This window comes from Gadus macrocephalus, chromosome 9 (assembly GCF_031168955.1).
Source record: "Gadus macrocephalus chromosome 9, ASM3116895v1".
Taxonomy (NCBI): Eukaryota; Metazoa; Chordata; class Actinopteri; order Gadiformes; family Gadidae; genus Gadus; species Gadus macrocephalus.
In genome coordinates, this window is record NC_082390.1 from 13,879,209 (window position 1) to 13,894,208 (window position 15,000).

At 48.9% G+C, this 15,000-nt stretch overlaps 1 protein-coding gene across 1 annotated transcript in view; it reads right to left on the reverse strand.

Moving 5' to 3' along the window:
* Positions 1–15,000, reverse strand: part of hydin (HYDIN axonemal central pair apparatus protein) — a 77,558-nt gene that overhangs the window by 17,487 nt on the left and 45,071 nt on the right. Inside the window, exons 44-68 of the mRNA XM_060061589.1 lie at positions 14,957–15,000; positions 14,641–14,719; positions 14,470–14,513; positions 13,676–13,849; positions 13,013–13,243; positions 12,283–12,486; positions 11,712–11,959; positions 10,566–10,748; positions 10,134–10,253; positions 9,739–9,898; positions 9,018–9,190; positions 8,488–8,686; positions 8,304–8,403; positions 8,013–8,112; positions 7,685–7,853; positions 7,000–7,082; positions 6,504–6,659; positions 5,887–6,249; positions 5,388–5,502; positions 4,424–4,628; positions 3,358–3,593; positions 2,692–2,822; positions 1,629–1,824; positions 912–1,020; positions 587–820 (exon numbers count right to left, since the gene is read on the reverse strand). The exon at positions 14,957–15,000 is cut by the window's right edge and continues 107 nt beyond it. Coding sequence (XP_059917572.1) covers positions 587–820; positions 912–1,020; positions 1,629–1,824; positions 2,692–2,822; positions 3,358–3,593; positions 4,424–4,628; positions 5,388–5,502; positions 5,887–6,249; positions 6,504–6,659; positions 7,000–7,082; positions 7,685–7,853; positions 8,013–8,112; positions 8,304–8,403; positions 8,488–8,686; positions 9,018–9,190; positions 9,739–9,898; positions 10,134–10,253; positions 10,566–10,748; positions 11,712–11,959; positions 12,283–12,486; positions 13,013–13,243; positions 13,676–13,849; positions 14,470–14,513; positions 14,641–14,719; positions 14,957–15,000 — 4,056 coding nt within the window. The remainder of the gene's footprint in view (positions 1–586; positions 821–911; positions 1,021–1,628; positions 1,825–2,691; positions 2,823–3,357; positions 3,594–4,423; positions 4,629–5,387; positions 5,503–5,886; positions 6,250–6,503; positions 6,660–6,999; positions 7,083–7,684; positions 7,854–8,012; positions 8,113–8,303; positions 8,404–8,487; positions 8,687–9,017; positions 9,191–9,738; positions 9,899–10,133; positions 10,254–10,565; positions 10,749–11,711; positions 11,960–12,282; positions 12,487–13,012; positions 13,244–13,675; positions 13,850–14,469; positions 14,514–14,640; positions 14,720–14,956) is intronic.

The window sequence follows — 15,000 nt, forward strand, 5'->3', positions numbered from 1 at the left end:
CATCTTTTGCATGGATTTGATACTGGATGATACTGGATAGATAGATACTAGACTTTTCGAGGTTATTTTTCCCAACCCAGTTCTGATTAGACCCCACTGCCCCCCCAGCTCCACAGAACAGTCAAAACTTTGCTTTGCTGAGAAGAACAAACTCACACGATCACCCAGACTTCATATAACTTTCCAATAACCGTGATCGCCTCCTGCAGCGCTGTCTGATACCAGGGTGAGCCACACCCGTCTCCCTCCCCTCCACCACCGTCACCACCTCCCCCCCTTTAATCTCCTCTAATCACCTCCACCCGCTCCCCTCCTCTAACCTCCTCTGATTCTCCTCCACCACCTCCCCTCCTCTAACCTCCCCTGTATCTCCTCCACCACCTCCCCTCCTCTAACCTCCTCTGTATCTCCTCCACCCCCTCCCCTCCTCTAACCTCCCCTGTATCTCCTCCACCCCCTCCCCTCCTCTAACCTCCCCTGTATCACCTCCACCCCCTCCCCTCCTCTAACCTCCCCTGTATCACCTCCACCCCCTCCCCTCCTCTAACCTCCCCTGCATCACCTCCACCCCCTCCCCTCCTCCTACCCTGATCCAGGTCCCCGTCCTCCGGGGCCGTCCTGCGCAGGTTGTCCAGGGTGATGATGTCTCGGTAGGCCTTTCCGGTCAGGGTCACCATGATGCGGTTGTACTGGTTGTCCTGGACCAGCACCTCTATGCTGGCCCTGGCGCGGAGCGGCTGCTCCGGGTGAAAGCCGACCTCAAACCCTGCCGACTGGCCCGGGGCCAGCCTGAGGGAGGCCCTGTGGCAGAGCGGGGGCTCTGGTGGAAGAGCCGGTGAAGGAATCAGGTAGAATATATGAATGGACTCATCGGCCATACGACAGCAGGGGGTGCGGCGGTGAGGCGGTACCTGGGTCAGCAGTGCTCTCTAGAGGTGAGCATGTGATACTGCTGATGGTGTTGTCAGGAGCAGGCTGGATGGTGAACACTCTTTGTTTATCCAGCATGTCGATGTGGACCTATGGATTAAACACAGACCAACACTCAAACTGTCTCACTTTATATTCGTTTCCATTCCATTCTCTATTTTCAGTTTTTCATGTTCTACATTTCTTAGCCTTAAATTCTGTATAGCTCCGACAAAGATGTAACGTGCATTGTGCTTAGAATAGTATTGCCCAGAACAACCCTGTGTTTAACTCCTGAATCTTTAATCCTGAGAAATATGGTCCACTAAACCAGTGGTGGGGGGGTGACCCATAAGTGGGTCATGAAGCATTATGCCAAACCTCAGAGATTATTATGTCTCAATGGACTTTCATTGGCTTTAGCCCCCATCAGTGCAGCTTGTGTTCACTCTGTTTTGAACTGTTCATGTAGGCATTGTTGATCACTGCAATATTGGCAGATATATTTTGGGTTGTGACTATAAACAAAGACACGTGTGGGTCCTTAGGAAAGACCAGTTGAGAAACACTGCAGTAAACTTAACTGTGGTCAAATAATAATAATATCATTCATCCAAATGAAAGTATCAGTACAACGTCATTATCAACTCCTACCACTAGGTCTTTAAAAACCAATAAGTATTAGTTTGAACACAAACTAAACCCCCTGCTGGCTTTACCTGAGCCCCCATGATGCCGTCGTTCCTGAGCACCAAGGGGAGCGTGTGCTGCCGCCCGGCCAACAGCCGGCCGAACTGCAGTACAGGGTTTCCCTGGCGGTCCCGCAGGGCCGGCCGGGTCACAAACACACTGGGCAGGTTGCCCTCCCCTAACAGGTTGAACTGCAGAAGTTTGCTCTTCACCATCGAAATCATACTGGAGGAAGGCCAAGAGAGAGACATAGAGAGAGACAGAGTGAGAGAGAGCGAGAGAGAGCGGGAGACAGAGAAGAGAGAGAGAGAGAGAGAGAGAGAGAGAGAGAGAGAGAGAGAGAGAGAGAGAGAGAGAGAGAGAGAGAGAGAGAGAGAGGGACAGAGAGAGAGAAAGAGAAAGACAGAGCGGGAGAGAGCGAGAGAAAGAGAAAGACAGAGCGGGAGAGAGCAAGTGACAGAGCGAGAGAGAGAGAGAGAGCGAGAGAGAGAGATAGAGAGAAAGAGAGAGAGAGAGAGAGAGAAAGAGAGAGACAGAGCGAGAGAGAGCGAGAGAGAGAGAGAGAGCGAGAGAGAGAGAGAGAGAGATAGAGAGGGACAGAGAGAGAGAAAGAGAGAGACAGAGCGAGAGAGAGCGAGTGACAGGGCGAGAGAGAGAAAAAGAGGGACAGAGAGAGAGAGAAAGAGAGACAGAGCGAGAGAGCGCGCAAGACAGAGCGAGAGAGAGAGAGAGAGAGAGAAAGAGCGGGACAGAGAGAGAGAGAAAGAGAGGGACAGAGAGAGTCACAGAGAGCGGGACAGAGACACAGATAGGGAGACACAGAGAAAGGGACAGAGAGAGGGACAGGGACACAGATAGAGACAGAGAGAGAGAGACAGAGCGAGAGAGAGAGAGCAAGCGAGACAAAGAGAGGGAGACACAATAAAAAAATAAGTTGAATGTTCAAGTTAAGGGTGTGAAAAAATAGATAGAAAGTAAATAGATGATGCACAATTGTACCGTTGAAAGACTGCTCTCTTATCACAATGTATTTATTCATATACAGTTATTTGTATTTTACATCATGCATATCAAACACACACACACACAGACCTGATGCCTCCCTCCAGCACAGCCTCGAACACAGCCCTATGCCGCCGGATGGTCTGAGGGTCGAAGGAGACCTCTGCAAAGCAGTGCGACTGGCTGGGGACGTACAGTCTCATAGGAGATACGTCAAACACCTCCACGTCACGGGGAAAATGCAAGGAGCAGAACACACACACGTAAAAGGGAGTGATTCCCAACCTGCTGATGTAGCTCCAATATTGATAGGCCTTCATGGTGAAGCTCATTTAAATCCTAGAGGCCTGGGTATGGGCTAGGTTGATAGCCCTAGCCAGAGCTCCCTCTCTCCTCCCACCTGCCGCTCTCTCCCTCGATCCCTGACCCCGCCTTTTAAGAAGGCTTTCAGCTTTGGTTCATTCTGGGACGACTGTAGTGGCTGCCCTGCATCAATCCCCTTCAATTCAGTTTCAATAAATCGACAGGTGTATGGCATCAACGCCTATTCAGCCGTATTGGGTTACCCTATCAACCAATCAGACAGTATGCATGCAATAGCTTGTGCTCAACCTAGAGAGGGAGTTATCTGATCAGTCTAGCGCTGGTTGGTTTGCCTCTTAACCAGCAGTCAGCCCAACCTCTAACCAGCGACCACCAGCGCTGGTAAGTCATCAGTCAGCCCGACCCCTAAGCGGGGTGCCCCAGTGCTGGTACCTTGGTGGTGCCCTGTTTGATGGCCAGCAGCAGCTGGCAGGGCACCAGGCCGGTGTTGGTGAGCCTGAAGCGGGCCCGGGCGCCGCCGCCGGCCGCCACCACGTTGTGGAAGACGAACGTGTTGTCCTCCACCACGTACACGCCCGGCGCGCTGGCGAACGGCTCCGACCGCAGCTGGCCGGCACTGGGACACAGCCGGTGCTCCTCGAAGATGGAGCTCATGTCCTGCCCGAGTCCTGCGGGGGAACAGGGTGTGTGTGTGTGTGTGTGTGTGTGTGTGTGTGTGTGTGTGTGTGTGTGTGTGTGTGTGTGTGTGTGTGTGTGTGTGTGTGTGTGTGTGTGTGTGTGTGTGTGTGTGTGTGTGTGTGCGCGCGTGTGTGTGCGTGCGTGTGTGTGTGTGTGTGTGAAAAGAAAAATACTTGACTGAAAGAATAAATGATACTAATAGAGATCCATTCAATTATAGACTGTAAAGGCTAGTGTGGCAGGATAGTAATAAATGCACTGGGTTCGATACCCTATATACTTGAGCCAGATCACTTCGTGTTCCTTGTATCTGACCACTGTCAGACACATTGGATAACAGGCTAAATATCTGCCAAATATCTGCCAATCTCGTTGAGATTAAACGCCATGTACCACAGACATGAGCAACGGACCATCTCATTTCGGTCTGCAATGCAGTGTTTCCCATACGTAGACTTCACTTGTGCGGGCCGTACAGTTATGTTAACGGCTGGCAAATTTGAAGGCCCATTTTAGCATTTTAAATTCATCAATTTTTTATCCATTCGAGGGGCGTCTCCATCCTGGGAGCAACTTGAATCCATTAGGAACATTTAGAAAGGTTAGATCGGTTGTAACTGGCTTTTAGTTTGCCTATTATTTTGGGAAGAGTGCCCTGTAATTCTCCTAATAAGGTTAAGACTGTGTCGTTCGCAGGTGTTTCGCGCTGCCTGTTCATGTTTCAACTCATTGTCCAATGTGTTACCTGAGTCAGCACGGCCCTTGATTCACAATATCACTGCTTTCTCACTACGCTATCGTCATGGCTACATCCTCCTACCTGGCACAGCCACATCCACCGCCAGCCAGAAGGGGGTGCCCTCGGGGTGGCCCGAGGGGTCCCGGTTGCTGAAGTCTATGGCCATATACTCGGACCAGGCACCCAGCTGGTCCGCCCCGCAGTCCACCAACACCTGCTGCTGCCCCCCGGGCTGAAGGAGCCCGGCACAGGGGCACACGGTGAACAGCCCAAAGGTCCAGCGGCTCTGGGGAGGGGGGCCCGGGCACAGAGAGGAGACAGAGGGGACAGAGAGGACACAGCAGCCGTTAAACCTCCGTAATGGCTGGACAAAATGGAATATGTAGGATTTACCTACAAATTGTCTACAACTTCAAGGTTAATCACAAACATTTTATAAAAAATAGAAATTTGAAAATAACAGATTTGTATGGTTTAACTTAACAAAGTAGTACACAATTAGTATTTTCATATCAAGAGAATTCAAATTAGTGCTGCACGATTAACCGGATCGCAATCGCTATCGTGATATCAGCCTTTGTGATTGCATAACCGCAAAAGGAAGCGATTTAATAAAATAAAAAATAAAATGTATCATCTTATTTATTATATTAACTTAAATTTGTTGTACTATTGAGAAACCTAAAAAGTTTGCACAGCAGAAATGCCTTGAATATATATTGTTGTGAAAATATATTTTCTTATTATTTAGTTAATTTTGTAAAATATTGTTATTTTGAAAACAGTACTGTACACTTTTTTTAGTTTTTGTATTTTTTATGCTATTATAAGTTTGTATGTTTGAGCTGAGAAAGAAACACAAAAATTATCAGTAATCTGTGTGCATTTTCCTTGATAACCAAGCAAGTAGACTCATGACACCATCTGTTTATTATATCGCAATCGCAAATCGCAATATTGTCCATAATAATCGCAATATGACTTTTTCACCAAATCGTGCAGCACTAATTCAAATGGCATCATCAACATTCTAGCGCAGACTCACCTGCATAACGCCCACATCACGCACCACGGAGTCGGAGCGCTTCACTTTTCTGGCAGGAGCCAGGGGCTTCGCTAGCTGGCTCTCACAAGATGTCCTGTCGCCTGGAGCCTCAGTCCTGAGAGGAGACCACCAGGCAGTAGAGTGAAAGACATTCAAGTTAAAGGTGAAAGGGTCTAAGTTGAAGGTTTAATTTTGAGGGTCAATCGTTAGAAGTGGCAAAGACATCCGTCAGCTTTTAGTGAGGGATATGCTCTTTGAGAATCAGTGTTTTAAGTTAGCAGCGCCTGCCTTTATTTGTGGCTAATACGATTTAAGACATTACCTGTCTTATTTCTGACAAATCAGGGCATCTCATCCCTTAATGAAAACAAAGGGAGGGAGTGGACACTTTTGACGTTGTTTATTTTAAACATCTTGCATTCTTTTGGTATTTTCTGCTCTGTTTCTTTAGCAGCCTCAAATCTTACCATGGTATTCAATCCCATATAAGATAAAAAGCCTGCTTTGGGGCAGGTCTGGTGGAACCCTGACCAGAACCCTGACCAGAGCCCTGACCAGAGCCCTGACCAGAACCCTGACCAGAGCCCTGACCAGAGCCCTGACCAGAACCCTGACCAGAGCCCTGACCAGAGCCCTGACCAGAGCCCTGACCAGAGCCCTGACCAGAGCCCTGACCAGAGCCGTGATCAGAGCCGTGACCAGAGCCGTGACCAGAGCCGTGACCAGAGCCGTGATCAGAGCCGTGACCAGAGCCCTGACCAGAGCCGTGACCAGAGCCGTGACCAGAGCCGTGATCAGAGCCGTGACCAGAGCCGTGACCAGAGCCGTGACCAGAGCCGTGATCAGAGCCGTGACCAGAGCCCTGACCAGAGCCGTGACCAGAGCCGTGACCAGAGCCGTGACCAGAGCCGTGACCAGAGCCGTGACCAGCATTTTAAAACGGATGCCACATGAGCTAGTTCATAATTTGCACAGCTCCTCTGATATAGTTTATCCAATGTAGGGAATTTGGACTACAGGAGCCATTGTAAACACTTGGTATCAATGCTACATCTTGTTCCTTTAAGTGAGGATATAAACGTATGCATGTGTGCGAACTGTGCAAACTATGCTTGCCTTCCAGGTGGGACGGGCTGCAGGCCGTTGCTCATGCGGCCGATGGTGAAGCGGGCCTCAAACTCCCCAGTGTTCTCGATGGTGAAGCTCTGGCTGCTTCTGCTGCCGAAGACCAGCGGGCCAAAGTTGATTTCACTGGCAGGCGTGACTTTGTACCTGAATATGAATATGCCATGAACATTGAAATGAATTCAGAATGTAGATTCAACCTTTTGATTTGTTTTGAACTTGAATTCAATCAAGAGAAAAATTCATCTTACACAATACAAATTCATGAGGTCATCAATATAAATGACTATTAATGAATTTAGAATATTTATTAATGTACATATTTTATAATATTGTGCAAGATATTTATTTATGTATATATACTTAGCTCAAAGTATTGTGATTCAGATTTTGCATCTTTATCAGTCATTTTATATCGATATTATATTTTTATACCGGGTGCCTCTCTGAATTTCCCCTTCAATCAATCTATCTTCTGAACACTGACCTGCTAAAAGACGCCCGGATCGACACTTTGATGGGAATGATTGCTATGACTTCGCCGCCTATACCGATAGAAGGCTCAATAACCTGCAAAGGACAGACAATGTTAGTGACTGTGAAAGAGCAGCAATTGGTAGCAGTAAGTGGTTCTGATGGGTGGGTTTCTGCCCAGGGCCACGCAGCATTGGCTACTGGTCCACACTCCACCTCGTCAGAATAACGTTTTATGATATTAGTTACTGTTTAAACCTGCACTTCACATTCATTGATATGTGCCAAATATATAGAGAGACATTTAAATGAAGGTGCAAAGATTTGGTCAAATGTGAACACATTTATGAATCCATCCAAATGATTAATTATTTTCTGGTGACCAAATGATTAATTATTTTCTGGTGACCAAATGATTAGTTGCAATGAGACTAAAAAAAGACTACAATCTTAAGGTGGCTTGGGAGCTGTCGCCTCTGCATTTGTGGATCAAGTGACACAAGTGCATTCATAGAATCATAAATATGTATGCATTTGCACAAGCATCTACAAGCAAACTTTTACAAGCACAGGTTGAAACAGTCAATAATGTGACACAACTATGCTCGGGTTAGACAGAGTTGGGCGATGAGATCCACTGGTGTAAATTGTGGTTATGTAACTGCGGTGGAAAGGCTAGGCGGGGGTTGTAGAGTAACCTGGCATTGCAGGAGAGGCTCTTCCTCGATGCACACTTCCTTGTCGTGGTTGAAGAGGATGTGCACTGCGGTGGGCCGCTCGGTGGGCAGCAGGGTGCCCTGCGCTGGGGACACGCTGAACACAGTGGACGGGTCGGGCTGGGAGGGGTCCGTGCGCTCCAGTGTGAACCTGTCCCACGAGGGGTCGACAGGATTAGACGACATGATGCGATAAGATCTTTATTGATCCCAGAAGGGAAACAAGTAAGAAGAAGGGCAACGCCGATGCATTCAAATGAACGCACGCATTATACCTGATGAGGAAATGACAAATACAAACAGAACTCACTTGTAGGCCAGCTCGTACTTCCCCTTATTCTTCAAGGTGATGCACCGGTTCACCTCCTTAAACACCCTGACGGCTCCAAAGTCCAGACAGCCGTCATTCCCTGTAAAAAACCACGAGACACGTCATACCTGGTCAGCACCGATGTCAACCATGTGGCCCATCGCACATTTCAAATGTGTGTTTTGTTTCCATACACGAGTCTACTTAAGCGTTCAGCGTTGTGGTCGATACTGTAAGTGTGGAGGAGCTACGTCCTCGACACACCAAACGTGTGTGTGCTGCGTGCCGTACCATTAGGAGTGATAATGTCCAGGTGAACGTCGAATGCCTCGGTGCCGATGTGCAGGTGCTCGGTTTGCGCCACTCCTAAGATGTTGTCCACATCGGAAACCTGAAACACACACGTGGAATCCAGCCGATCAGAGGAAGAGCATTGGATCCAGGCCTGGTAAACACGAACCAATGAGTACAATACCTCCAGGCGCAGGGTCTTCCTGAAGTGAAGGGGCTTGATGGCCTTGAAGCGGACCTGCAGGCAGAAGGAGTCCCGGGCAGGGATCACGCCCTCCACCTGGGACACGCTGAACTCCTCCCCCAGGTCGTCCAGGCCCTTCAGCCTCCAGGCGGCGGGCAGTGCCATGTTGTTGCTCAGCGTCACACTACGGCTGTCCTCCCTGGAGGTGGGGGGTCGATGTGGAGGTCAGGGGGGCGGGTGGTGGAGGTTGGGCGGGGGTAGGGAGTGATAGATAAGATTAAAAGATCGGTCAACAAAACTGTCATCCCCTTGAATATATTTATTTGTTTTCACAAAGTTATTGCTTTGGGTGTGGATGGGTGGGAGGGGGAGGGGGGGGTTGTTTTTAGATGTGTGAATACCTCTGGGTGTGTCGTGGGAGGGGGGAGGGGGGGGGGGAGTTGTATTAAGCACTTTGTGTAACATTTGCTTGCATTAAAAGTGCTTCACAAATAAAGTTTGACCGATTGAACACGGCTCCCCTTCCTCACCTGTGGAGCAGGATCTTGTCAAAGTTGAGGTGTTTGCGGTCCAGCTCCAGCTCGGGACGGGCCCCCCAGCAGGAGATGGCGATGAGGACGGGCTCAGGGTTGTCCTTGACGCAGCACACCACGGTGTCCTCGAAGCGACCCACACTGATGGGGTAGGCCCAGATGGACAGCTCCTAGTGGGGGGGGGGGGGGGGGGGGGGCAGAGAGTAAGACAATGCTATCCCATAATGGAACATTCCCCATGAGGAGCGTCACTTCAGCACACCAGGGCAGACTGCTGGCTTCACTATGTCCCTCCAGCATGGTAAGCCTTTCCGCTCCATATAAAACCCTGAACCAATAGAATCTCAGCTTTCTCCTCATTCTATCTGAAGAAATGATTGCTGGTTCAAGGTAGTGGGGTATTTGGGTGAGATGGAAATGTGTCTGATAAGATATAGTGGGTGTCATTTGAACTGGCTTTGGAAGCTATCATTGGGTTTCTGCTCACATCTCAGGGAGAAGAGTGGATGACCGAGGCAGTTTCAACATCAATGACACGTTTAATGTCACAAATGATCACCAAGGCACGAACACCACTTAGACCCACTTCTCAAAATGATCTACAAGAACATCAGCCATATTGTACACATGATTCGTATTTTTCAATCAGTGGACCCTTGTGGTGGCCATTTTGAGACAGCTTGTTTGTCTCACTTAGTGGGGCAAACCTCCTCCTCACCTGCGCCTGGTTGGGCTGGAGCATCATGACTGGGGGGTCCAGTATGAAGGTGGTGGCCTTGGTGTCGTGTTGGAAGCAGAAGTGGACCTCCGCCTCTAGATCATTTGTGTTTTGGATCACCAGCCTCTCTGTGTTCTCTGGGTATTTCCTCTCTTTGTATCTACACACACACACACACACACACACACACACACACACACACACACACACACACACACACACACACACACACACACACACACACACACACACACACACACACACACACACAAACCATCAAAAAAACACACATGCACAACCACACACATATATACAGACACACACACATCCAGTCACTGGGTTATAGCAAAATGGCAAAATGTGTCAAACATTTTGCCGTTGGATCTGGATCTTACAGGTCTCTGGTTTTGCCACAGAGCAGCGGTCCAAACTCATAGAAGCCCGGTTTGAGCACGTATGTCTTCTGCAGGCCCTCCTTTTCCCGGGGGGTCTGCTTCGTCAGGGCGAAGATGGTTCTAAGGAAAAAGCACAGCAGGCTAGGGTTAGGCTTCATTTCCTAGTTTAACAAAGGACACACCTTAATCAGACTGCTGCTCCTTCCATTATGGATGACACTACACTTTGGTGGTGTCATCCATGGTGGTGTTTCTTTCATCCAACTCCATGAAAGGAGGCACAACTCTATTCTTTACATGACTGTACTTCCTGGGCTGATACCTGTCTGGTCTTTGATTCATGCTTCTACAGTAAAGGGGAAGGTTGAACTGACCCTGGCTCTGTGGAGATGGAGGGGTAGGCGTACAGTAAAGGGGGAAGGTTGAACTGACCCTGGCTCTTTGGAGATGGAGGGGTAGGTGCAGGTCCCTCTGCAAGGGAGGGGGTAGCGTTGCCGGGTGCCCAGCAGTTCAAAGTGCATGGTCTGCTCAAAGGTCCCCGGCACCTCGGACTGGAAGCCCAGCCTCAGCACCACCTCACCATGAGCTGGTACCACCCAACGGAATGTAGTGGACCTGCAGCCACACACACACACACACACACACACACACACACACACACACACACACACACACACACACACACACACACACACACACACACACACACACACACACACACACACACACATTTAATTCTTTATTTGAATCCACCAATCACATTACAAGATTCAAATATTTCAGAGATAAGATAAGTCATTGTTCAAGGGTACAAAAAACATGCTCCTGCGCCACACTGCCAGGCTGCCTATCACAGCTGATATGGAGCAGAACTTTGCTAATTGTTTAGATTTTCTGCTGGAGAGCCCAGCCAGCCTTAACCCACTGAAAACACGGTTGTGGACATGCCCCAAGCTTCCAAAAATAAACACTATTAGCTTACATTGGTAGCCTAGGTCCCTTAGAATTTCCAGAATGGGCTGGTATTTAAGGATTTTATCGTTGAAAGCCATTTCCATGTACAGATCAAATACACAGCCTATCTCAAGTAAGAGCACTTCCCTTCCGTCTCTATTTAAAAACACAACATCAGGGGTATTTGGGATGTTACACATCACATCAATAGGGCTGTTAAACCATTCCGGCATGATGCGTGAATGTTTGTACATGGTTACATTTTCGAGAGATACTTCCTTAACATTACTGGAAATTAGATCGACAAGTCGGTCATGGCGTGCAATATACAGCCACACACACACACACACACAATGAATGCATCTACAGTATGAATGCATTTCTACAGTATGTCTATAGTATGTGTGCAGTTTTACAGTGTGTCTACAGTATGTATGCATGTATACAGTACGAAATTGTGTCTAAAGTATGTGTGCACGTCGGCACTATGTCTGCATGTCTACAATATATGTGCGCGTCTACAGTGTGTCTACAGTATGTGTGCATGTCTACAGTCAGGGTCTGCATGTGTACAGTATGAACGTGTGACTACGTATGTCTGCATGTACAAAGGCAGTCCTGTACTTGGGTCTGGGCTCCAGCGGCGGCTCTGAGCTGGGCTGCCCCGCCCCGCTGAGGTCAGAGGGCGTGACAGAGGGGTGCGGCGGGGAGCGGGACGTGTCCGAGCTAGGGTTAGGCTTCGCCCCTCTTTTAGGCGCCGACCTCCTCCTCTGCTCCTGCTGGCTCTCACTGTCCTTCCTCTCCTTCTCCTTCTCCTTCGTCAAGGGGCCTGCCTTCCTGCCACGCCCTTTCACGGGTGCTATCACTTCTTCCTGTCAAACACACGCACACACACACACACACACACACACACACACACACACACACACACACACACACACACACACACACACAGACACAGACACACACACACACACACACACACACACACACACACACACACACACACACGTGTCCCAATCCAAATGCTTACAAATATTTTGGTTTTGGTTTTCATTAGCAACACGCTCTCCATTTGGAATTCTTCTAGGTCACCGTGTGAAGCCTTCTACATCAGTTTTTCTGTGTACTGCATGCGTGTGAGCCGGCGTGTCAGGCCTGCATACGGCTTCATAGCTGACCGACAGTGTGTTACCTTCGGGGGCAGTGACTCAACGGCATCTTCTTCGTTGTCCTTTGTGACAAAATCGCCGGGGTACGAAGGGTCCAGGAGGGAGAAGCAGTCGGAGAGCATAAAGTCCTCGCCCTCTGGGCTCCCGCTGGGGAGGGACACCACAGAGTAGGTGACGGGGGGAGTGATCGGAGGGCCACTGGGGCCCAGGCCCATCCCGTCCAGCACCTTGGACCAGGACAGAGAGAGGAGGTGAGAAACTAAACAGTCGCGGGGCTCTTTAGGAATGGCGGGGGGGGCAGACCCTCTGTTTGAAGGACAGACCCAAACGGAACAGTCCTATCTTGTTATCATCCCACATGAATGAGGCAGAGCTGCTGCTTCTCCATGCGAGGAAGGTATTGATGTTTGCTGTTACACTTTCTGTGCTTTGTGAAGGGGTCATGGCGGATTTTCAGTCGGACAAGCCAAAACATCTCCTCAAATGCGTCCATTTTATATAAACAACAGGAGCAGACGACAATAATCACACAATGCGTGATAACATCATCTGAAATCCTCCAATTCCATTCATGATAAGGCTGCGTAGTTTGATCTCCGTGCAGTTTCCCATTGTTGGAGGTGCTCAACATGCGACAGATCATCAAAGGAACTGCTCGTTTTTGTTTCACACACTGTTACTATATAAATGTAAAAATGTCCTGCAAGTGGCTTTGGATGAGAGCAGTAGCTCAAGGGAGGCGACGCTGCGTACCTCCCCCACCGGAGGCAGTGCGCCGCTGTTCACCAGCTCCTGGGGGCCAGAAGGGCCCCCGCCCGCACTCAGCGTGAGGTGAGGGACGGCGATGATTGAGCGGGGCTCCTGGACCGCCTGGCCGGGCCCCGGGGCCGGCGGCTGGGCGTCGGCCATCTGGCGCTCCTTCTCCAGCCTCCCTCGCTCCTTATCCCCCTTCTCCTTCTCTCGCTCCCTCCTGGTCTTGGGGTGCTGCAGGGAGGGAGAAGAGGGGGCCGTGGAGGTGGTTGAGTGAGTGGGAAACCACAGCGGTCTGCCCACTCACCGTTCATCAGGGTTTGTGAAGGAGGATAGATATGGAAAAAGATAAGTGAAAGGGAATGGATAACAAAAAAACTACTTTAATTCATATTATGTTATTCAGGTGAGTATGGTGTGCATTAGCACCACAGATTTGTATCTTTATTTATGAGGAAATTTGTATAGTGGATATATATCCCTCTGTGATATTTTGCTTATTTGTTATTTAAACGGTGAGTCTTTTAGATCCTGTCCATCGGTTGGAATGACATTCTGATCATAGAAATAGACCATGAGGAGTGCCTATATGTTTTGAAACTCAAGGCATTACAGCAGGGGATCCAGCCCAGATCCCATCACCACAGAGAGAGAGAGGGGTCCGGCCACCTGTTTGTCGGGGGGGGTCTCCTCTGGTTCTGCTGGGGCCTCAGCGCAGCAGAGCGGGACCTGGAGCAGCCCCAGGAGGCGGTCCCAGTGCTGGAGGACGTGGCTGACTTGGAGACGGCTCTGCTGGTAGGAGTGGAGCCGGGACAGCAGCTGGAGCTCAGTCTTACTGGGCTGGAGGAGGCACGGGGGCACTCATCAAACACACGATGGGATTCCTCATGCATCCAAACCAAACCTGTGTGACTCAATGAATACAGGATCGTGGGATACTCCACTACAGTACACAGTTTTCTAAACCTCTTCATAGAAGCAGTACAATCAACCTGAATTATCTCCTAATATTATTCAAGTATTAAACATATTATTAAATCTGATAAAAAATCTGATAGACATTCAACTTCCAATAGTTGGATTATTAAATATACCTTCCCCCTATGAGGCCTACAACAAGCAAAGGAGAGGCTAACATTTCAATTCTCTAACATCCAACTCAAAGTCCAAAAGGACACATCAGTCATACGTTTCCTTCAGCGCTAATGTGTTACAGATTATAGAGACGGCATGTGATGCTTTATGGATTATAGAAAAGGGATGTGATGCATTACAGATTATAGAGACGGCATGTGATGCTTTATGGATTATAGAAAAGGGATGTGATGCATTACAGATTATAGAGATGGGATGTGATGCTTTAGAGATTATAGAAGTGGGATGTGATGCATTACAGATTATAGAGATGGGATGAGATGCTTTAGAGATTATAGAAGTGGGATGCGATGGCGTGACCTCACCACTCGTTGCTCTGCCTCGACCCCAGAACCCGGGATGAAAGGCCCTGTATACAGACAATGTGGCATGGCTTAAACACATGGGAGATTTGCAGGCGTGCGGACAGCTAAATATAAAGTACCAATAAATCTCATAATTTGAAGAAGAAATAGAAGCATAAATGAATTGTCTACCTGTCTCACTGGTCTCTGTTGGTGTGTCTTTACAGTTGCTGCAAATGGACTGTATGTTGTTGTCCAGAGACGGGGTGGACTGGATAGTGGGAAGAGAAATATAGGGAGACATAAAGGTAGCTGGTTTTAGAATAGGGACAGACGGTCTTGTAGAATACACTCTGCGGTTTATAAGCAAGATTTGAAAATGTTTAAGGACATACTGCAAATAGAGAGAGAGAGAGAGAGAGAGAGAGAGAGAGAGAGAGAGAGAGAGAGAGAGAGAGAGAGAGAGAGAGAGAGAGAGAGAGAGAGAGAGAGAGAGATCCCTGCAGACCTTCCTTCCCAGGTGACTCTTCTTTCCGGACACCTCCTTCTTGC